We start from the raw sequence: 22,527 nt of genomic DNA on the forward strand, positions 1-22,527 counted from the left end.
TTGGCTAAAGATTCCTCCTCCCGAAAGAGGAGGTTATAACTCTGACCACAAGTGCTAAGATTAAAACAGCCCGCAAATGCAGTGTGCTTTTTAATCTGCTTATCCTCCCTCTAGGTGGGATACAGACAGGAAGATGAATGAAATTGGCATTTTTTATTATGCACCTAGCTTGGTCGGTGACTCCCCTGGGCAAGGGGGGTAGTGTTTATCTGCATGCCTCATTTAGCCCTCTTTCAGCCCCTTCCCATTGCCGGCCGCTCTTTCCCCGCTGCCCAGCTGAGCCCCTGGCTATCTGTTAGGCACTGAGGTGGCTCATTAAGCTCTTTGGGCCACCAGGCAACCATTTCTCATGTCCCTGCTCCATGGGCTCCATCGGGGGCTGGTGGTTAATAATACACTGTGTGCAAGGCCTGGAGTGCCTGGATGTGGGGCAGAGAGGGGCAGGACACTGGGTTTAGGCCAGGAGCCCCCCATTCCAGGTAGGGTTAAGCCAGAGCACCTTCCGCTGCAGTGCAGTGATAGAAGCAGATAGAAAGGAACCTTATCCAAGCCAAGTTCTTGTGTCTGATGGCATTGCTCCATTCATGTCAATGCCCTATTGGTGATCACATGGGCCTCAGCCGGGCAGTTTAGGGGTTATATGTGAGGCCAGGGTCATGGCCACATCTGGGAATGGCCCAGCCCTGGAGCAGCTATATCCTTTATCTACTCCCCATTCCAAAACTAAGGGCCTGGGCTTTGGAGACTGACAGTGGCTGGGATCAGAATTCTGCCTCTGCCACTTACTCGGAGGCCTTGGGAAAGTTGCTTAACCTCTCTGACGCTCGGTTTCCTCATCTACAAGAACAGGATTATATGAACGTCTACCTCACAGGATTGAAGGATGAAACACACATCAAGCACCAGTCAGCCCCTGGCTCTGAGCCCTGCCTCCACACACGAGTTCCTTTTCCATACGGTGATATTCCACTCAGCGCTTTCTCAGCCCCCTCTGACTTGGAATCATCGAACTAGTTCTCCCGTTCCCTCACCCTCCAGGCCTCAGTCTCCTCAGACAACATTAGCACAGATCAATACCAAGCTATGTCTTAATCATCCTTTAATTCCTCTCGAAGGCTGAGGGCTCCTGGATCTGGGAATGTAAGTTCAAAGGTTGTGGTTGTTTTGTTGTAGCTTTTCAACAGTCTTGCCCTCTGGCCTCAGTGGTCTGAGGGAGCAAATGTGCCAACTTCTGTATCTGGGAGTGAGGGATGATGAGGTCCCCAGGGGAAGCAAGGAAAGTGCAGGCCATCGAGGCACCCTGCTGACCAACAGAGGCAGGGTGATGGGGGCCTGGTGTAGCGCCAGGGTTGCAGGCTGAGGAGGGCTAGCCTCAGATATCTCCACTCGCAGGCCATCCCAGTCATGCTCAAATCAGCCTCCTCTACTGGCCTCACTCAGGACAGCCGTGCACAACCCGGCACAGCTCCCAGTGGTCCCCTGGCATGGAAGCAGCTTTGTCTGTGGAATAGAGACACCGGCTCTATTGGCGGATGCCAGAGACCCATAAAGATCTCTCCTCTGCAGCCCACGGCAACGTATCATGCTATTTATCTGCTATTAAATCTCAGCTCGCCCAAGTTCTAGGATGCGGTCGTACAGAATGCCGCAGCTGCACCTGCCCTGCAAGATGCTGAGCAGAAAGAGGGGCCGTTTTCTCCTCTAGCTCATTCCCACTCCACGCAGGCAGCAGAGAGACATTGATTTTTTTTTTCCTTGCAATTTTTTTTTTTCTGGCTGCAGCCAAATGAGGTCAGAAGTTAAATTAGTCCTTGGAGGTGAAAAGCAGCTGAATTCATATCCCCTCTTTCTGCTGACTTTTGCTGGAGAGCACTGGCAGTTTCCTTTTCTGTTCCTAACAGATTCAGTACAGGAGTGGCTGGGAAGATCTTATCCGCCTGTGGACCCCCTGGGGCAACACCGAATGGAGAGGGCACTGGAGGGATGGGTATGGCGTCTGAAATCCTCTCTCTATCCTTCAGGAGACCCAGTGTTCAGAGAGCGCCCCGCCCCACAAGGCCAGCATCTGTCTCTCCTGCTGTGGATCTCACTGCAGGTCTGTCCAGTTCACACCTGTGTATGGCTGTCGGTCCCTCTCACACTCCCATGATGCCGTTTGCCAAGCATCTATTAGACACCTACTGTGTACTGTCTATACTAAGTATACGGTGTTAGGTTGGTGCTATGGGATATATAGAGATGACAAGACCCAGTGTCTGTCTTCCAGAAGGTTACAGTCCAGAGCTGTGAACCCACATAACCAGAATTATTTTTAAAAGGGGAGGGGAGAGGCAGGGCAGGTGCCAAGTTGGCAGAGAAAGATGGAGAGAAGGAGCCTTATCCCATAAAGGGATCCCATGGGATTCTGATCCTGATGACGCTATGTCATCGAGATGGACAAAGCTTCATTTTGGGGGAGTTGGGGCAACTGAGGCAAAGATCTGGATGATCTTTTTACTCAGTCCATTTGGGTTGTCCATCCTGCCCTACTGATCTGGACTCTCACGTGTAAGCCGAGTCTCGCTCACAATAGCAGTGAATGGAGCTAAGAGGGTCTCAGAAGGCCCTATTGGCCAAGTCCCAGGCAGCTGCTTTCTGACTGGCTGACCAGGGGGACCCAGCTGTGTGGTCAGTGGTTCTCGAGGAGCTGGGCTGGCATTTTCCAGCTGCCAGGAGGCCTGAGCCCTGGTCCTGTCCCACTTGCTGACTGAGAATCAGATGGCGGTCCTGAGAGGGATGGAGGCCCAGCCCTGTCGCATTCCTCTGAGGGCCTGCGTAGATCCACGAAAAGTGGGAGACACAGCGGCAGCCACAGCACATCGCTGGGGTTGAGGGGGAGGAGGGAGAGGCGGGAAGTAGAACATGATCTGAAAGGAAATGCCAAGCGTTCAGACAAACAGGAGAACAGGACCCAACGAGCAGTGAAAATCAATACAGTGAGAAGCGAGTTCTGGAAGGCAAATGCAGAGCTGGCCAGTGTCCCAGCCCCAAGTCTGGGCCATCCAGAACCCAGCCTGCTGCCCCAGGCTAGTCTGTGGCAGGGACGGCTCTGAGCCTCGGTGAGCACCCACAGCTGATGTGCGCCTGCGGGACCGGCCTCCGCAAATGTGAGGCGAACATAGGGACTTGGGGGTGGAGGGTAGAGAAGCGAGTGAGAGACAGAGGAAACAAGGTACGTGAGTTCATAGAATAAAACTGGTTGTGACCTCAGATCTCCCCTGGAGAACAGGGCAGCAAAACCATGAACCACTGGACTGTATTTGTACTTACTGTCACCCTTCCTCCCTTTATCTCGCCTCTATTCTTTGTTCACTCCCAGGAATATCCTTTGATCCTTCCAACGTAAATCTTAATAACCTCTGGCCTTTTCCAGATCTCCTTCCCAGTCATTACTCCAAGCTGCCAAATATGGCCCAGGGGACGGTACAGTTAGCCAGAATCCTTGATTCGGGGTTGGCTGTTGGGGGTAGGACTGGAGGAAGGGCAATGTCAGTGATATGTTCCCCTTGGGTAGGAGAACAGCCCATAAACTCACATGAGTTGATATTTTGCCCATGTCTCCCAAATATCAAATGGCTGGTGACCGCAACCAGGGACACCAGAGATCAGGGAAGAGAAGCTTCCCACCAGCTGGCATGTTTGGAGAAAGCTTCATGAATGGGGTTGAACTTGAGTTCAACCTCAAAAAAAAAAAGTCTGATTCACTTCAGAAGAGATCACTGGGTAGGCGGGGACGTGTGGGCCAAGGTGCTGAGCCCAGAACGTTTGTAGTGTGTTCAGGGCGAACAAGCCAGCCTGAGGCAGAGGAACCTGGGAGAGAAGGGTTGGGAGCTGGGCTGGAGCCCAATTCCAGCTTAGAAGTTTGGGTTTACACCCTCCAGGCCTGGGTATTTCCGAAGGCTTTCAAACAGGGAGAGAGGTGTGCAGAACGGGGATTGGAGATGGACGGTGCACCTACTCCATAGGGTCATGTACTTTGAGTGCTGAGGTTCACCATTTCCCACCAGAAACCAGGCTGGAAGGAAGAGACAGGGGCTGCATAATCACTGTCTCCACGCAGGTGGTCGATTTCCTCCCTACTTTTTAAGGAGTGGAGATGGATGGAGAGAGCCAGATGGTCTAATCTCAGCCATGATTGAAATTTCAGTCGCACACACTTAAAGGCAAACTTGCATGAATCGATAGTGTATTGATTTACACTACATTTATTTTCCCTTACACACTGAAGAAAATGTAATTATTGCTTAATTATAAAATTGCCATTTTTACAATAATACAGTTGACTGGCTCATCCTGCAGCCAGAAGCCTGAGTGGTGGTCCCTGCCTTGCTCTCCCGGCACAGAGGTGACCCAGGCCCTTCATGAAAGCCACTTCCAGAGAAAGATCTCATGACACTTCTGTGCCCCTGGGACCCATTGCCTATGAGCCTGCCTCCACTTTGAGGAGCGGGCTGAAGAATGGACAGTGGCTCCCTTCTGCCTGTGAGGGTCTCCTCCTTCACCACACACCCTAGGACTAGCTTCTGGAACACATTATCTCAATGAAGTGGACAGCTTTAATTATTAATTAAGCAAGCAAAAAATTATTGTGTGCCTACTATGTGCCAAGTATTATGTTAAACTCCTGTTATGATATAATGATCAGCAAGCCTCACTGAGCTCATGGAACCTGAACTCTAGTGAAGGACAGCAAGAAATCAATGAGAACTAGTGATACAGGGACTAAGTTCTGAGACAGAAGTGGTACAGGAGGGTGCCATGGGGGCTCAAAGGTGGCGCACCTACCCCAGAAGTGGGGCAGGGGCGCCATAGGGGGCAAGCAAGGTTTCTCAACAGAAGTACCTTTTAAGAGGAGAGATGAGTAGAAGTGATTGGTTACAGGACTGAGAGGAGGAGGGGTATTCCAGCAGAGGGAGCAGCATGGCAAAGGCCAAGAGGCCGGGGGTAGGGGGACGAGACTGGAGAGGACAACGACATGGGACAACGCAGGTGTTTCTAAGGAAATGAAGACACTCATTACTGCTGAAGCATAGAAGTCAAGCGGGGGCGAAGAGGGAGCTGCTCAGGTGCAGCTGGAGAGGTAGGCAGAGGCCAAGGTTCTGTTTCAGGAGTCTGACCTTCATCCTGAGAGTAAAGGGAACCACTGATGTGTGTTCAGCAGGGAAATGCCATAATCAGACTTCTGCTTGAGAAAGACCATTTTGATGGCCAAGTGGAGAATGGTTGGGAAAGTGGGCAGGACTGAGTTTGGTGAGAGCAGTGGGAAGTCTGAGATGGAGATGGTTCCTGAACCAGGAAAATAGCAGTAGGGATGGAAATATGTGGATGGCTTTGAGAGCGGGTTAGGAGGTGGAATCAATAAATCCTTAACATTTGGTGATTGTTTGGATGTAGGGGCACATGAGAGAGGGACTGCTCATGTTCTCACTCGGGCAACAGTAGGAGGCAGAGGGTAAGTAGAGTGTGGGATGGATTGATTTTCAAGTCACTGTGGGGCTCTGGTGGAGACGTGGAGTGGACTGCAGCGTGTTTATCCATCTAGAGCTCAGGAAAGAGGCTTGGGCTGGGCACAGTTTGGAAGCCCTCAGCATACAGGGAATGATGAGTCCTGTCATTAGGTGGAATGACACTCTCCATTTGCCCCCCAGGAACTAATGGAGGTCTGTGCAAATGGCCCCTGTTGGGCCACATGGGGTTAAGATGAAATGGGAGATCTGGGAGATCTCACCCTATGGTCTGTCTGTCCATGTTCTGGTCTCCGGAGTGGTAGGAAACCTGCAACCAGTGGAAAAGCCAGCTGTATGAGAATAAAGACAATGGCGAGTTTTTGTATTGACTCTTCTCTTAAAATTATATTTTAAATTTTTAACTATTTCCAAAACCCTCCATCCCTACCCCTTTCCCTAAACTTTTGTGAGAATAGAGATTAGCTTTGCAGAGACCTACATAGAAGGAGCCTATTTTTTCCACCAAGACAGAAAAGCTTTATATGGGAAATTATTTGTGTGCTTCCTCTTTGTATGAAAGGTATTTCAGCTCTGAAATATTGGAACTTCCAGGAAATGTTCATAGTAAAAGGAAATATTGGTACCCAAGCTTTGAAATCAACCGTTTCCTGGAAACTCAGATGCATGGTTATTATGCCTGCATCTTCCATGCCATCTTGTTAGGACCGTGGAGCTCCATGGTCTCCCCAGGCATAAACTGCAATCTCCCAGGCCTGACTCTAGAGTTCTGGGTGAGACGTTGTTGTCCTCACCAGCTACATAGGACTAGATGTTTTTGTTTGTTTATTTTTGTCTTTTGGGTTTTTTTTTGGTGAGGAAAATTAGTCCTGAGCTAACATCTGTTGCGAATCCTTCTCTTTTTGCTGAGGAAGATTGGCCCTGAGCTAACATCTGTGCCCATGTTCCTCTATTTTATATGTGGGACGCCTGCCGCAGCATGGCTTGATAAGCGGTGCATAGGTCCATACCTGGGATCTGAATCCATGAACCCCAGGCCTCTGAAACAGAGCGTGCAAACTTAACCACTATGCCACCAGGCCTGCCCCAGGATTAGATGTTTTAAAAGCACATTCTCGGCCATATGCTCACATCTTAAAGGATAAGATGGACATTTCTCTGAGGGGTTGTCTGGTTTACTTAGTAACATATTTAAATGAAATTTAGTGTGTGTGAAAAGGAGGCTGGATCTAAGTAACTATGAATCAGAGGGACAAATATAAATTAGAAGGAAAAATATTTCCAGTATTTCTAATTTAATCAGAGTACCAGCTGGGATTTTAGGTGTTGAGTCCATTGTATTCTAATAAAGACCTCAACAAAAAATTTGGCAAAGGCACCTAGGGAAAGATGATTTTCCTAGCAGTGTGTAGGACCCATGGCAGAGAGAAACTGACAGTCACCCTGTGGGCCATGAGAGAGACATATAGAACCAGAATTTGACTCTGTCCTCGTCCTCCCAACTACCAGAGGGAGCAGAAGGGTACTTGACGGCGGATGAGCCAGAATGAGGCTCTGATCTTTGGGTAGGACAGTGGTACGTCAATGGATACTTTAGCTGACAGGCAAAGGAAGTGTAAAGCGATGGGAACCTCCACTCTAGGGACAAAACCAGTGGTCATTGAGTGATGTGTGTCTATTTTTAACAGAATGTCATGTCAAGATTTCCAAGAGAACTTCTCCTGCCTGTATATATGTAACCAATTTCCTTTCAGTCAACCTGGACCATGCAAACATACCCCATGAAAGATGGTCCCAAATGATGTTTAAGAACCTTGTGATTCCAGGAAACACCGCAGGTAGTTATATGACATCGGTAATTATTCTGCCAGAGGGGAAGCTGCGAGCCCTAGCCCTGTCCTGGTTTCAGGTCTCAATAGCCCTTGATTCTAGACCATCAGCCTGAACTTGAAAGGAGAGGAATTTGTCAGCCTAAAGGGAAAGCTCTATTTCCCCAAAGGAAATGACCATGGCGGGGATGGGAAGGGGGTAGGAGAATCTCAAATGTGACCCCCCTGCCCTTTTATGCTCTCCCACTGCCCTTCTACTGACCTCCACCCACCTCCCAGGAGGACAGGCTCACTGCTCTTCAGTATTTATCCAGGACGATGGGCGGGATGTGGAAGAAACACTGCACATAAGTCAGGGCCTGGGTTAAACCATTGTTTTGCCACCTACTGGCTTTGTGACCCTGGGAATATAGCTAGTCTCTCTGTCCTCAGCCTCCCCAACTGTAAACAGTGGAATAGTAATCCCTATCTGACCCTTGAAACTACAGAGCACCATCCAGACATAAGGGAGAATATTCCTGCCCATGTGGGTTGGTCTATCCTGCAGCAGGATGCTGAGATCCCAGAGGTAGTCTCCTCAGAACATGCCTTTGGGCTCCTCTGAAATGAATCTTGTTGACTGTGACCTTGGGAGAGTCATATATTCTCATTGCACCTCCTGCTCCCCATTTGTGTCAGCACCAAGTAAAATAGCTCCCTGCCAAGATGAACTTGAGTATGCTTACACATCCTTGATAGAAAAAGCTGTGCAAACAACATATTTGTGTCTGTACGCGCGCGCATTTGTTTGCATCTAGACATGTGCATTCCCTCTCCAATAATGCCTGTTGAGAATGGTTCTCTTGAATGAACCCCCTACCTCAGGGTATCCCTCTTCTGAACCTCCAGGCTCTTCACTCTGCTAGTCAGAGAACCTAGTCACCAGGAGGCCATGGGCAGACTCAAAGAAACCGCTGAGGCACTCTTGGGCAGCAAATTTACTGATTCACCTTTCTGAGCTGCACCTGTCTGACTGTGGGGCCAAAGCCCTCTTCGCAATGAACTAACCAATATTATACATTGAGGCCATTTTTAGTAATTCTTTACAAGGGAGAGAGGAAAGGGAGCCAACCAGCACCTGCTATTTGCTGTTAAGTGTACTTTAATGTATCATGTTCAATCCTCACAAAAAGCCTATGAGTGTGATGGTCCTCGATGTCTCCCCATTCCCCTTTCAGAGCTTCCCAGTTGTGACCCAAACTTTCTGATATGTATTAATTCATCTCCGTCTTGACTTATCTTCATTATTTCGTGCATTTGAAGCTAATGGTTTTCACATTTGTTCTCTCCCTTGCTCTGGCTTTGATGAGCATGCTTTGGTAGTAGAGGATGATGAATTGCCATCTCTGCCTATTTTCCTCTGTCTCCATTGGCACTTGGGGGATTGACATCATTTCAAGGCTCTGATGGTTATCACCAATGCATAAGCTCAGGCATACCTGAGAACTCTGGAATTCCACTTATTATTACAAAAACAGCCCTCAACTTGACAGTTTAAGAAACATTTTCACCAAATAAGGAATACACTCCCCCTCATTGTTTTTAAGAGGAGAATACTGAGGCTCACAAAATAAAGAAGCCTGTCCCACAATAGTAACTGTGGGACTGGGACCCAGGCCTTAAGTCTCCAAATCCAGAGTTTCTAACCCTACCCCCAGGGTTCTCTGAACTGGACGTGGCCCCGTCTGGGAGTACAAGGAGCCAGGCTGAGCTCCCATAACAGCTCTTTCTCCTGCAGAAGGACTTCAGAGGGACACGCAGTACATATTCTCTGTGCTGAGAGCCTGGAAGCCAACAATGTCGTCATGTCCTTCAATGTCATGCCACAAAATTTAAAGGCAAAAGACGAGAAATGTCCACTAAGCTTCAATGTGTTCAAGGTAAGGCGGCCTGCTTCAGGGCGTGCCCTGTCAGGACATTTGTGGAGATCTTGGGCAGAGAGAGCAGCTGGCCGGGCTGGGCGAGTTCCCTGAACCACAGCCTTGGAGATGAAACCCAAAGGGCTATGGAGTTCGTCTGGTCGACTCTGTAAATTTGCAGGAAAACCTGAGACAGAGGAGATTAGACTTGACCAAATTTACAGTGGGACACACCTCCTGCCTGTGTCACTTGTCAGCATTTCCTGGCATGCTGCAGGCTCTAATACTACTCAAAGACTGTTCTGGTCCAAGACCAGCACAATGCAGATTCCTGGGACCACCCCAAATCTGAATCCGAATCTCCATGGACAGAGCCTGAAAATCTGCATTGTCATGAGCTCCCCGGTGCTGCTTATGCATATGAATGTTTGAGAATCATTGGCTAAACTTTGGGAGGAGTTTAAGGAAAAAAATAATCTTGGGTATAAAGCCAGGAGGTATGTTTTTCTCTCATATTTAGACCAAAGTCCAGTCATAGCTCAGTGGTTGACTTGCAAGCATCTGCTTGACCACTCATCCAAGGCTAGGTTTTCTTCTCCACCTAGCATTCCCTCCACCCTCACGGCACTCCCAACCAGCTTTTCAGCTCCTGAGGGGCTATCCCCCCACCCCCACACCTGTACATACCCCAACTGCGAGTAGGTAATCAGGGAATTCATTCCTTTAAAAACTACCATTTAAAAGAAAAGAATTACAAAAGAAAATCTGATACCTCTGCTCCCTCCTCCTTCCCCAAATCATTTAATGCATCCCAAAGATAAAGTGGGTGGTTGTCAAATCATATACCCACAGCCTCTCTGCACTACGTGGATAACTAAGATGGCGCAACCATCAAATGCTGGGATCCCCTCTCCTCACATTAGAGTTGAAGAAACTGAGGCCCAGCAAGCTGAAGGGACGTGGTCGGAGTTAATGGCAGAGCTGGGCACTGGGCACCAGAGGCCCTCCAGCTTTCAGTCAAACACACCCATCACCTCTCTGGTGGAGCTCTGATCACAGTATCTCTGGGAATGATCTCAGTTTCTGTTCACTGAGACTAAGGCATCACTCACAACCATGGTTCTTAGCCATACGGACAGGCAGTGCTCCTGGGTGCCTCGCTCTTGGCGGAGCAATCCTGGGCACTGGCTGTGGTTCACTCTAATAAGAAGGCCTCACTGATATAGTACTTCAGAGTTCCAAGCGTGTTCACATTCGTTGTCTCAAAAACCCTGGTATCCCCACTTTTATATATGTGGGAGCCAAAGCTCAGAGAGCAAGAATGACCTGCCCAAGGTACAGCTAGGAGGTGACAGGGGAGTGCCTGATAGCGGAACTCATGGTCCCAGGTCCGGGGCGCTCAGCAGGGCTCACACACTTGCCTTTCTGGTGATGCTCACAGCTCGAAGAGAAACAATGATTCTGGTTCTAGAAGGAGGAGAATCTTTTGGGTTCTGCTCTCTCTGAGCACATTTCCACTTCCTAGTTGCATGAAATCAATGGAAAAGAAATTGTTGGGGTTTAGCACAATACTTTTGAGGTACTTCAAAGCTGCTGAGGCTATCGAAGAACATCTCCTAAGGATGCAGTAGTGGACAGTTGTCGTTTTTATCATGACCAGGTGCCTGAACACTCTTCCACTTAGTGGAAGGCAGGGCCTAGTCTCCCACTGCAGCAGCCAAAGAGGCCAAATGTTCCCTTTCCCCAGCCCTCAGATGCAAAGGGATAGATTTGTGACCCAGTCTTGTCCAATTAGATGCCCCCCTCATGCCCCCTGCACCACACACACACTCTCGGTCACTCTGGACTTTGACCCTTGAGGAGGTAAATAAAAGGTAGGACCAGCCCAGGGATTATTTGCAGCAAATCTTTGGGCCTAGCAGCAGCAATGCTGGCAGAGCCTGTGGCGGTGTCCAACTGTGTAGCCATCTCTTCTGGTTCCTGCCCACTTTCCAAACGGCATTCTCTAGACTTCCCATTGACTCTGTAAGCTATCCTTCCCAATAAATTACTTTCTGCCCACCCCACCCTGGGTTCATTTCCATTGCTCTCAGCCAAGAATCCCAACTGATTCAAGTGCCTTCTAAGAAGACTCTCATCCCCAGAGTCCCCAGACTCTCACCTCTGAGAAGAACAAGAGGAAAGGATTTGAGAAGGACTGGGAAGGAATTGAGGCATCTGGTCTACCCAGCCAGATCTGAACAGTTCAGGGCACAGGCAGGTCTACTAAAAATGTCTCAGCCAACTCTTCCCTTTCCTGAGGACAGACAGAAGCCCAGAGAGGGTAAGAGGGCCGCCCCAGTGCACAACTCCTAGGGGTGCTGTTCACATTGTCGTCTATGAGCCTGATCCCCCAGAGCAGGGCAACACAACAGCCTTGTGTTAACTGATTTGCCCAAAGTCTTTATAGTTCAGGAGCCCTGGCAAGATTGTAGTCATATCTGTTTTTTAAATCCTGCCAAGCCCATTTCTCTACTTTTCATTCAGAGATGCATTATTTCTCAGCTTCTCACTTTGCTAAAGAGGCAGTCAGACCTGAGATCTCCTCAGGCTCCCTGGAGATCCCAGTGGATCTTGCAGGATCTTGATCAAGTTAAACACCAAAAAATAGTCCAGACCTTGATGACTCAAGAGACACTTGGGTTCCTTTCACAGTTCAGCTGAGAAACAGGCTGTGTGTGCCAGCAAGCAGACTCTCAGAAGTCCCCAGGGCTCTAATGGTGCCAATGGGTACAGTGCTGCCCAGGTGACAGCTACGTATATGGTGCTCAGGTCCTGGTGTGGGCCTGTGACTCCCCAGCTGCTGTGGGAGCACTGCTTTGCCTTGCATCAAACCAAACTTGGGTGGTAGACAAATAGGCAGGGAGAAGACAGGACAGAGAAAAAGGACAAGGGTGGACGAGCCATTTCATCTGCACCCCAAAGCTCCTCCCACAGGCTGGGACTTTCCACCTCCCTTCTAGTTCACCCCTGGTCTCCAGAGAAGTCTTCCTGGGCAAATCAAGTGGCCCTACACATAGGTGAGGCCTGGGCTCAGCAGTGGAAAAGAACTGAAACCTACACCAACGGTGGAAGACAGTGCCTGGTGGTGGGTCTTAATTACAAAGGAAGCAACACAGCTTGCTCTATTCTCGCCTCTGCTACTTGGACTGCTTAGCCTCAGTTACCACATCCATAAAATAGGGAGCCTAGCATCTGCTTGCAGGATTACTATGACAATCCAACACATTACACAGAAGTGCTTTGCAAACCGTGGAGTGGCTTAAAAATGGGACTGCATCCTTGGTACTTCCTTCTGCCACACGGAAAGACTGAGATGTAGGTATTTCCCATTCAGACACTCACATACAGTCTTTATAAACCCTGGGGGGCCTAGAACAAATCCCACCATATTTTACAGTGGTCTGATGGAATAAAGGAAATTTACTTCTCATTGGAGCTCCCAATGTTGGAGAACTTACATTGGTCCAGGTTTTGTCTTACCTCCAGGGCCTCGTCAGTGTCTCACTTCTCCTGATGATGATTTTATCATCACTGCTGTAAAGAGTAACCACAGCTGGCTGAGCTGGCGAACGGAGAGTCTCCTCCTCCCAGGCACTTGCTTCCCCTCCCTGATTTCCTTCCCCTCGGCGCTCCCTACAATGGGTAGGAGCTTTTTCACAGCTCCTCACAGGGAATGAGTAACTGTCCCCGTTCACCCCAGGTATGCCAGGGAACAGGCTGACTGTGCAAGAAGAGGGAAGGCAGGGCCCTGAGCCAGGCTGCCGGGATCTGCTTGCCTTTATGTTTTGGTTTGGGCTCCTGAACCTGCCTTTCTTCTTCTTCCCCACAGGTCAACCCTCAGGCATGGCTCACCACCGCCCTCACGGGACTTCTCACGCCTCTGTTGCCATCCATCCTCTTCCAACACCCATGGCCTTGATATGTCTCTCACTGTTCAGTGGCTGCAGATTCAGTCTTGCCATGTGCTGTAACAGATACCAGCTTAGAATCTGCAAATGGGTCAACAATGCAGGGCAGATTTTAGCTGTCCTGGTCTAAAGGTTGGCCCCCTCTGGCTGCTCTCTGGTTTGACATCCAAGAGGGACTGCAACCGTGAAACTATCTTCAAGCATTTGGCTTCTAATAGATAAGACTATGCAGCTGGTTCCTTTTTTTGTTTTTTAAATTCTTTTATTGAGGTCATATTGGCTCTAACATTGTGTAAATGTCAGGTGTACGTTATTATATATCAGTTCCTGTATAGACTGCATTGTGTTCATTACCAATAGTGTAGTTTTTATCCATCACCATACATATGTGCCCCTTTATCCCTTTTGCCCTCCCCAACCCCTTCCCCTCTGGTTACCACTAATTTGTTCTCCTTATCCATGTGTTTGTTTATCTTCCACATATGAGTGAAATCATATGGTATTTGTCTTTCTCTGTCAGACTTATTTCACTTAGCATAATACCCTCAAGATCCTCTGTGTTGTCAGAAATGGCAAAATTTTGTCTTTTTTATGACTGAGTAGTATTCCATTGTGTATATATATATATATATATATATATATATATATATATATATATATACCACATCTTCTTTATCCATTAATCCATTGATGGGCACTTGGGTTGCTTCCACGCCTTGGCTATTGTGAATAATGCTGCGATGAACATAGGGTTATGTAAATCTTTTTAATTTATTGATTTCATGTTCTTTGGAGAAATACCCAATAGTAGAGTAGCTGGATTGTATGGTATTTCTATTTTTAATTTTTTGAGAACTCTCCATAGTAGCTGTTGAGATAGCTGTTTTCCATAGTAGCTGAATGAGATGCAGGGCTAATGAGGGTCCCTTGGGTGTGGGGGGGATCTTGAGCCTCCTGTATTCTTTGTCAGCCGCCAAATCCACCACAGCCAGGATGCATGCTGTGCAAATATGATTTCAAGGCACATCCTCTAGCTCTGTTTACAACCAAATCAGCACCCCTTCTAAGTAGATATTCTAGCTCAGCATTGGTGATACGTGAGTAAGGATGGAGAAGAACAGATAGTTTGGGAAGCTTGACCTCACAGGCACTCAGACCCCTTAAGTGGATGTGGGCTCTGTGGGGCTGTTGTTGCCAAGGAGAGGCGCATGTGCCTGGGGACGGAGGATGGAACAGAGGGAGCGGGATGTAGCCACAGCCAACAGGTGGGGACTATAGCATGCTGGTGGGTCCAGGGAAGCTCTTCCAGGCCTTCCACGGTGCTCTAGCGTGTAGACAGAGGCCAGACAGGGCATCTCTGAGCAGGGGATACTCAGAGGCTTGGGCAGGAAGAAGACAGCAAGGAGACCTCTCTGTCACAGCCATGGCCCAACCACAGAGCTGGGTGTAGGATCCAACTCTTGTCCACAGCACCTCAGTCACAGAAGTGGAAGTTCCAGAAAGGCTTTGATGGAAGCATTCAGGTGCAAGGAGCAAGTCGGTAGTCTAAATCCCAAAGCTAGAGAACAGGATGGGGACTTGATCCAGGAAAAGACACAAGCCCCATCCCTAGAACTAGATGGTCAGGTCTGTGGGTGACTAGCTTCATGTTAATTTGACGCTGGGTCCTCTGAGCTCTGGATCAAGAGCCTCCCATCAGGCCCCCATACTCACACTTCTTGCTGCCATTGAACAAGTCTGTTCTGAAGGATCAGGAGCCTGGACAGGCACGAGGGTCCAGTGGAGGGAGGAGGGCAGGAAAACAGGTAAGCAGGGAGATCCTTATATTCTAGATTATAGGAGGCATGGTGCCCACACACCTCTGCACACACTGCCTCCACACGTGCACATGTGTGCATGCATGCACACACACATGTGCACACATACTCATACCCAGAGCACAGGACGGTGCTGACTCTCTGGAGAAGAACTAGTCTCATCATTGCTTTGGCCAGAAGGGCCCAAGCAAGCCAGGCTCCAAACACACCAGGGCTGCTGTTATCGTCAGCAGAATCACTTTGGAGGGTCCTCCCAGCCCCCTGCTGCATACCGAGGACAGTGGCCTATCTCCTGTCTTCCTCTGTCGCCCAGCCCTGTCCCCACCCCCTGAAAAGAAACTCTTCTCTTCTTCCTGTTTTTCCCCAAGGCAGAGCTCACAAAGAATCATTTCACGCTGCGTAACCATTCTAAATGGAATCCCTGTCTTGAGTATATTGGGAAAAATTTATTTAGTAAGGGGTTTTTATTATGTAATATATATGTGACATTCGGTAATAGGAACTGCATTATATTTATTGTTTTATCTCTAAGAAAATATTGAAATAAAAGGAAAATGATCAGGGCCTATTATTCTCCAATGAGAAGGAATTTCAGGGCTCTGCTGGAAAGATGGGATGGAGGAAGTGGAGGCCAACTCCGCATTTGCATCCAAAGAGTGCTTTTGCAAAAGGTTCAGGAGAGAAGGGGCTTTAGAGGCTCCAAAAGTAATTCTGTGTTGGAACAATCTCACTAGTTTTTGTGGAAGTCTTCTTTATGGACAAGCAGAGAGATAAGCCCAGAAACTCAGGATGCTGTTAGATTTAATGAGGTAAAACCATGTGTCACGTTTCTTTGCATTCACTGTAGTGGTAGCATCTACAGTAAATAACAGTCTGAACTCTGTTCCATTTGGAGAGTTCAGGGAAGCACTGTCTCCCTTTCCAGGGCTGCACTGCTGTTTTGGTGAACGGGGAGGGGTCTGGAAGGTGATGGGTCTCTCCCCATGGCTGGGGCTCCCTCACACGGGGCGTGGGGGCTTTCTTACCATCATCCTGTTTCCTCTTGTTTCAGCACTTCCGGGAGAGGTTGCTGCCTGCATTTTTTCCCAGTTCAGAAATGCTGACATTTCTGTCACAGTTTCTAAAACTTAGTGCGCCCTCACGAAGCGCTTCAGTCTGAATCCTGGGACCTACGTGGTGGTCATCACTGCATACAAAGAAGCAGTTGAGTTCCTGCTCCGAATCTTCCTGAAAATGCCAGACAGTGACAGGTACAGAACCTCTGGAATTCTAAATGTTTTTACTGAATTTTATAAAAACACATGGCATCATTCTGTGCAGCACATACTGTGTCTGTGGGGGACACAGCGTGGGCCCCACTCTCAAGGAGCCCACCACAAAGGGAGGCGAGAAAGTTTGTGAACCAATAACTAGACCACAAACAGGATGGGGCAGTTGCTCAATGGAAACACAGAGTCTCATGGGAGGACAGAGTGGAGGAAACCACCTCTGGCAGGAAGGACTGAGGAGGGCTTCTTAGAGGAAACAGCATTTGAACTAGTCCTTGATGGAAAACATAATTTGGTGTTTTAAAGGGGAGGGCAATGCAGGTGGAAGAAAGGGGCCGACCCGGTGGCTTAGTGGTTAGGTCCACGTACTCCGCTTCGATGGCCTGGGGTTCGCAGGTTCAGATCCCGGGCGTGGACCAACGCACCACTTGTCAAGCCATGCTGTGGCGGCCTCCCATATAGAGCAGAGGAGGATGGGCACAGATGTTAGCCCAGGGTCAATCTTCCTCAGCAAAAAGAGGAGGATTGACCACAGATGTTAGCTCAGGGCTAATCTTCCTCACACACACACACACAAAAAAGCTTGAGCAGAAGCAAGGAAGTGGGTGAGCACAGGGCTTGTTGAAGAATAAGTGATGTCAGCCATATGCATAGGAAGGTGGTACATGGCATGCATGGCAGTTGTCTGAAATGTGGCCAGAATGTGGGGTACATCAGGGAGACAGTGAAAGGTGGGCCTGAAAGATAGAGTCTGATCGTGGAGGGTCTTTGATGTCAAGTCAATGGTCAAGACTGGGATCAGCAAGTACCCAGCCTGCTGGTTGCCTCATCCTCCATTGGACCCGAGGCAGACAGCGCTGTAAACACGGCCATCTTTACAGTTGAGCATAGATGAGTGCTTCTCAGTCCAGCATGCCAGACAACCACTGTACCACCAATCAGAGTTGGAACATAAAACAAAGCTTATCTGCCATCCTGGCAATGGGGGTCACTGTTGATGTGTATCTGGTTGTGAAAGGAACAATTTACTAAAGGGTTTGAAGACCAGATGATGTCCACCCAAAAGATTGGACACGTGGTCATGATGCTTGTACGTTGACTGCTGGGCCGCCCACTTCACATCCTGCTTTGCTGAGGGCTCTCCGCTCAGGTCCTTGGCATAAATGTCCAATGCCACCTAGGGTGCCCCCCATATGTAAACCTCCTTTGAATAGTGAGCTGACCATCTTGATCACACTCTGCTGATTTTCTAGGAACCTGGGCAGTGATTTCAATCTCAGAGCATTGAAGGTAGGTGTGTGGCAAGGTTTGGTTGCAAACTTCATTGGCCACATCCCATTCCCAAGAGCTCCTATGCTTCCTTCCTGCCTCCCTACTGACCAGTGAAAGCAGAGAGACCATAATGGGTTGATGATGGCTCAAAGGGACAGGATGGAGGGGAGAAGACCAGGCCTCCAAGGCCAGGCTGGACCCAACCATCTTCCTTCCATAAACTTTCATATTCCCATTCCCCTAAAGGTTTTATCTGGTTGCTGGTTGAATCTTCTGTCTCAGATCTAGGTGAGGGGTCCTTGTGCCCTCACTGTACCAGACAGGTGGCCTCCTTCCCCAGAAATTTGATGTTGGTTACTTTCCCTTTGATCCAGGCAAGTCTTCGAGAAAATGGCTTCCAACAAAATATTTTCTACAAATATGCTCATCAGGTACAGTACTTAGCATGGTGGTGGTGGGACCAGAAGTAAAGAAACCTCTCCCAGGCCCTTATCAGGATACAGAGAGGAAAAGTGATTTGATGGGTCATCTTATCAGCCTCTCTCCCTGGATGTCTGCAGAACTGATCTGGCTACAAAGCTCTGGAGAGACATGGTGCCCCACCTGGGTAACATCTGGGATGGAATGTAGAGCGTGGAAAGGGAGGAGCTAATTATGGGGTGTGCGTGTGTGTGTGAGAAAGAGAGCTTTTTAAATCTTTAAACAAGCCATTGGCAATACCCCTTGAAATTTTTCCCTCTCCTGCTCTGCTACCTCCCACCAACCTTGGCATCATTCCTCCCGGGAGCTGGCCAGCTTTGGAAAGCAGCAACGGCATTCTTCCTGCCAAGCCACCTATGTGCAAGGGGGATTTTCTTAATGGTTTAATAAGCTGTTGTAAAGAACTCCTTGACTTGTCAGGATAAAAACAACTTCCAAGGGCTCTGCATGGTGGGCCTTTTACCGTTGATAGTCATGTTGGTGTGGGAAGTGGAAAGTGAAACAGACGATCGTGTGTACCTTGCCAGCCTCGGTCCAGGCAGAGGCCAAGGACAGGAAGGATGCCAGGCCTTCAGAGGGCTAATGGGGCAGTGATAACCAGGAGGCAGCCCAAAGGGAAATTATTCAGGCAGCCTGCACCCAGAGGAAAAAACAAGCAGAAATGAAGAATGTGGCTGGCATGAGGGGTACATGTTGCAAGGAGCAGCTCAGTTGGACCTCTTTGAAATCAATATGGGCCCAGGATTCAGGTCCATGTCTAGGCTGATTCAGAAGGCACTTCACTTGATGCAAGACAAGGTCTGCCAAGATGATTGTCCCCAGTCTGTGAGCTCCCCAAGGCAGGGGTGACATCGTATGCATCCTTTGTCCCCAATACCTATCACTACCCTTGGCATAGAAAAGGTGCTCAATCAATTTGCATTGAATTAAGACAGATTAGCTTCCCCAGAGCAAATTGCCAAGCTAAGGTGACTGCCCCCAGATGATCAGCAGGACCTGATTAGGATACCTGAGACCAAGCTTCCTTCAGGAGCAGGTAGTAAAATCCTCAACATGGCCCATGCCCCTGCACATCTGAAATTAAATATGTAATTTTTTATAACCTCATAGAGGGTAACTGGTAGCCCATATGGGCCTTTGTAGGAGTTAAAATGAGACAGATGCAGCTTTGTGCAAGGTGTGTGGCTGGGAACTGGAACATGGACCAGACTCCAGACCGTTTTTACCCCTCGCCTGGGCACCCTTGAGTAGGGTTAACCTGGCATCATTCTGCACAAGCTGAAAACTATCCTCAGAGGTTGTGTCCTTAAAGAAAAGTTGAAAGCAAAATATTTGTGCACGCACTCACTGTGTCATCTCTCCTGATCTCTTGTGCCTTTTAACTAGCCTTAAACAAACACAATGACTGGTTCCTGCCACTACCATTCCCACGAGTTACCTTCATGGCTGTAGAGGTGGTGATGGTTCTATAACCCAGGGTCTGCCTGTGAGAAAGGAAGTACTCACTCAGCCTCCAGGACAGGCTGAGTCTATCCTGCCTTCTTTTATTCAATTGGCAAATATGTACCAAAGGTCATTCCAAGTACTACGTTAAGCTCTGGGAATGCGAAGCGTGAGTCCTCAGGGATCTTACATTGAGGTGGCAGAGGCAAATGTGAAATTCTTTGGAAATTTGTTTAGGCAACCTTCATCTTCATTGCTTCCTCATCTCCTCAAGCATTTTGGTGGTCACTAGGTTCAGGGTCCCCGTCAGGGGGTGTCCTGGGGTGGGGGACATGCAGAAGGAAGGAGATGGCCCGTGCCCCACAGCTGCTTATATTCTAGTTGCTAACTCCATGTAAGTTAGTTCCTCACCAGCATGTCAACTGCTCTTCAAAGTAGGGTGCCCTGATTCTTTTGACAAAAAACATCCGTTGAGGTGGCGCCGGCCCGGTGGCACAAGCTGTTAAGTGCGCGCACTCCGCTGCGGCGGCCCGGGGTTTGCCGGTTTGGATCCCAGGCGTGCACTGACACACTGCTTGTCGAGCCATCCTGTGGCGGTGTCTCATATAAAGTAGAGGAAGATGGGCACGGATGTTAGCCCAGGGCCAGTCTTCCTCAGGAAAAAAAGAGGAGGACTGGCATCAGACGTTAGCTCAGGGCTGATCTTCCTCACAAAAAAAAACAAAATAGGAAAAATCATTTGAGATGGGCACACAGCACCAACTTCCCTGACGTAACCAACCAGTGAGACGTTGGAGAGATGACCTGAGGGCCAATTTCAGACACTGACAGAATGTTTTTCCCAAGGGGCATCATGAGGGGTCATCCTTCTAGCTGAAGGACTCCCGTAAGGACAGGCCTTAAGGCTGCTTTTGCTTTCAGTCCTGTGTGGTGAGGCCAACTTGGAGGACCACGCGTCTGCTGGGGGACCTCATGCCAGCTCTGTCCCCGTGTAAAAGCTTTCCCAGGCTGATGATGTCACATCACCCCCTCAGCTTTTACCAGGCTGGACATAAGAAACAGACGCATATAGAAACAGCTTTGCTTCTCTGAAAAGTCGTCATAGAGCACACTGCCACGAAGCTGCTCAGAGTTCCCAGCAGAAAATTGGACGCGGTTAACACTTCCAGAAGTTCAGGCCAGCAAGAGTTTCTCTCCCCTCAACCTCACTGGCTTCTTGTTTTTAATCCAAGGAAAACCATGATGTCTCCCTTTTTGCTTCAGTGGCTGAGGAGACTAATGTTAAGTATGTGCTCAATTAGAGCAGCTTCTCTCAGCCTGGGTTCTTCGCATTTTTATCCCCTGTCACCACACACACACACACACACACACACACACACACACACACACTCAGTACTCATATTTTCTCTTAGTCTCTTTCTGGAAGCAGATGGGGAAACACACCTGCAGGGCTGAATTGATTCATTCAACAATACTTCTCCCAAGTGCCAGGTTGGGGAGTGCGGAGGGGGGACAAACACTGCCTTCAGTCCATAAATGAATGCAGAGAGAATGCAAGGTGAGCCGCACAAAGTCTCCAATGTCAGGAGTGAGGAGCACTACAGACGTTCAGGGGAGAGAGTTATCACCCTGGCCGGGAGCAATCAGGAAAGGCTTCCTGACAGAGGTGGGATGGGCCCGCGGTGGGAACGAAGTGCTTTTACAGTCAGGCAGGTAGGCCCCTCAGCTCCCGGGTGCTGGTGTGATTCCTGCATTCCTCTTTCACTTAATCAGGGACTGGACATTGATGCCACCCAGCTTCAGGGCCTTCTCAACCAGGAATTCCTGAAAGGTAAGGACATGCTGGCCCAGTGCCACCCTCCCTGGCATTTCTGTCGTTTTTGTTCTCCCCCCTCAGGACCTCCAGGGGACACTTTCTCTTTGGACGAGTGCCAGAGCATCGTGGCTCTGATGGATGTGTCCTGTGCCATCATCCTCCTGCCCCTCCCCCAGCTCTAAAGGCCCATCTGCTCCGTGGGCTTCCCCAAGGGTCGAATTAGGACATTAGAGAACCCTTTTCTGACTCTCAGGATTTCTTTTTCCTTGGTTCCAAGGGATCACCATAGAACCTGGGTTTCTGTGGATCTATACTGACCCACTAACTCTCCAGAACAACCACAGCAAAAATGACGATAGTCACCATCTATCAAGCATCTACTGTGTGCCAAGAACTGTACTGGTATATATATATTTTTTTCTTGTAATTGTTGCAACAACCCTTGTGATAATAAGTATTATCCAATCATACAATTAAAGAAACAGGGTTCGGAGAGGTTAAGTAATTTGCCCAGATCACATAGCTAGTCAGAATTTGTGCCTAGATTTGAAGTGCGAGTTTTTAGACTCCAAAGCCCATGTTCTCACGTTATCCTACACTGCCTCCTGGTAGCACCCATGGGAACTATTTTGCTTCTACTCCTCCCCTTCCCACTGGAGGAGTCTTCACTATTTAAATTCCTTATTCAACAAGCCCCCAATTCAATAAAGACAACAACCACTGAAGCTTGTAGAAAATGCCTCGGTCTACACAGCGGTTGCACCCCATTCTTACTATTATGCTGCATTTGCAGGTGAGGAGACTGGGGTTGGGGCAGTACAGTGACATGGCCAAGTTCCACGGCCATGAGTGGCAGGGATGGGAATCAAACCCAGGTCTCCTGACTCCCCTCCTGACTTCCACTCTCCCGTGAGCCGTTTCTGCCCCCACCTGCCCCCATCTCCCAGTGGGCAGGCAGGAGAGACTAGCCCCACATGGGCATAACCCCCAGCTGCTGCCTTGTAGCTCTTCACGCGGGTGTGTGCTGTCTCCTGGGAGCAAGACAGAGCCCCTCGGCTCTCTCACTGTTAACAAGACTCAATTGGGACTGCGAATCCAGCCATTGTCGAACAAGAGGGCTTCTTGATGAAATCATAAATCAGGCCTGTCTCTGCCGGCAGTGGTTTGGAATCACTCAGAGACACTGCCCATCCTCGGTAGATGAATCAAGATGGCCCGGGGTGGCCCCACAGCCTAAGGCAGGTGACCTT

The 22,527-nt window shown here is 49.0% G+C and overlaps 1 protein-coding gene across 1 annotated transcript in view; it reads left to right on the top strand.

Moving 5' to 3' along the window:
- CAPN13 (calpain 13) overlaps positions 1 to 22,527 on the top strand; it is a 52,052-nt gene that overhangs the window by 24,133 nt on the left and 5,392 nt on the right. Inside the window, 11 exon segments of the mRNA XM_087436424.1 lie at positions 1,902 to 1,986; positions 5,793 to 5,868; positions 7,193 to 7,253; positions 7,255 to 7,342; positions 9,111 to 9,146; positions 9,149 to 9,274; positions 16,050 to 16,248; positions 17,520 to 17,556; positions 17,913 to 17,969; positions 21,235 to 21,292; positions 21,359 to 21,417. Of these exon segments, the coding sequence (XP_087292550.1) occupies positions 1,902 to 1,986; positions 5,793 to 5,868; positions 7,193 to 7,253; positions 7,255 to 7,342; positions 9,111 to 9,146; positions 9,149 to 9,274; positions 16,050 to 16,248; positions 17,520 to 17,556; positions 17,913 to 17,969; positions 21,235 to 21,292; positions 21,359 to 21,417 (882 nt within the window).

This window comes from Ceratotherium simum, chromosome 11 (genome assembly GCF_057802395.1).
Source record: "Ceratotherium simum simum isolate JZ-2026a chromosome 11, ASM5780239v1, whole genome shotgun sequence".
Taxonomy (NCBI): domain Eukaryota; kingdom Metazoa; phylum Chordata; class Mammalia; order Perissodactyla; family Rhinocerotidae; genus Ceratotherium; species Ceratotherium simum.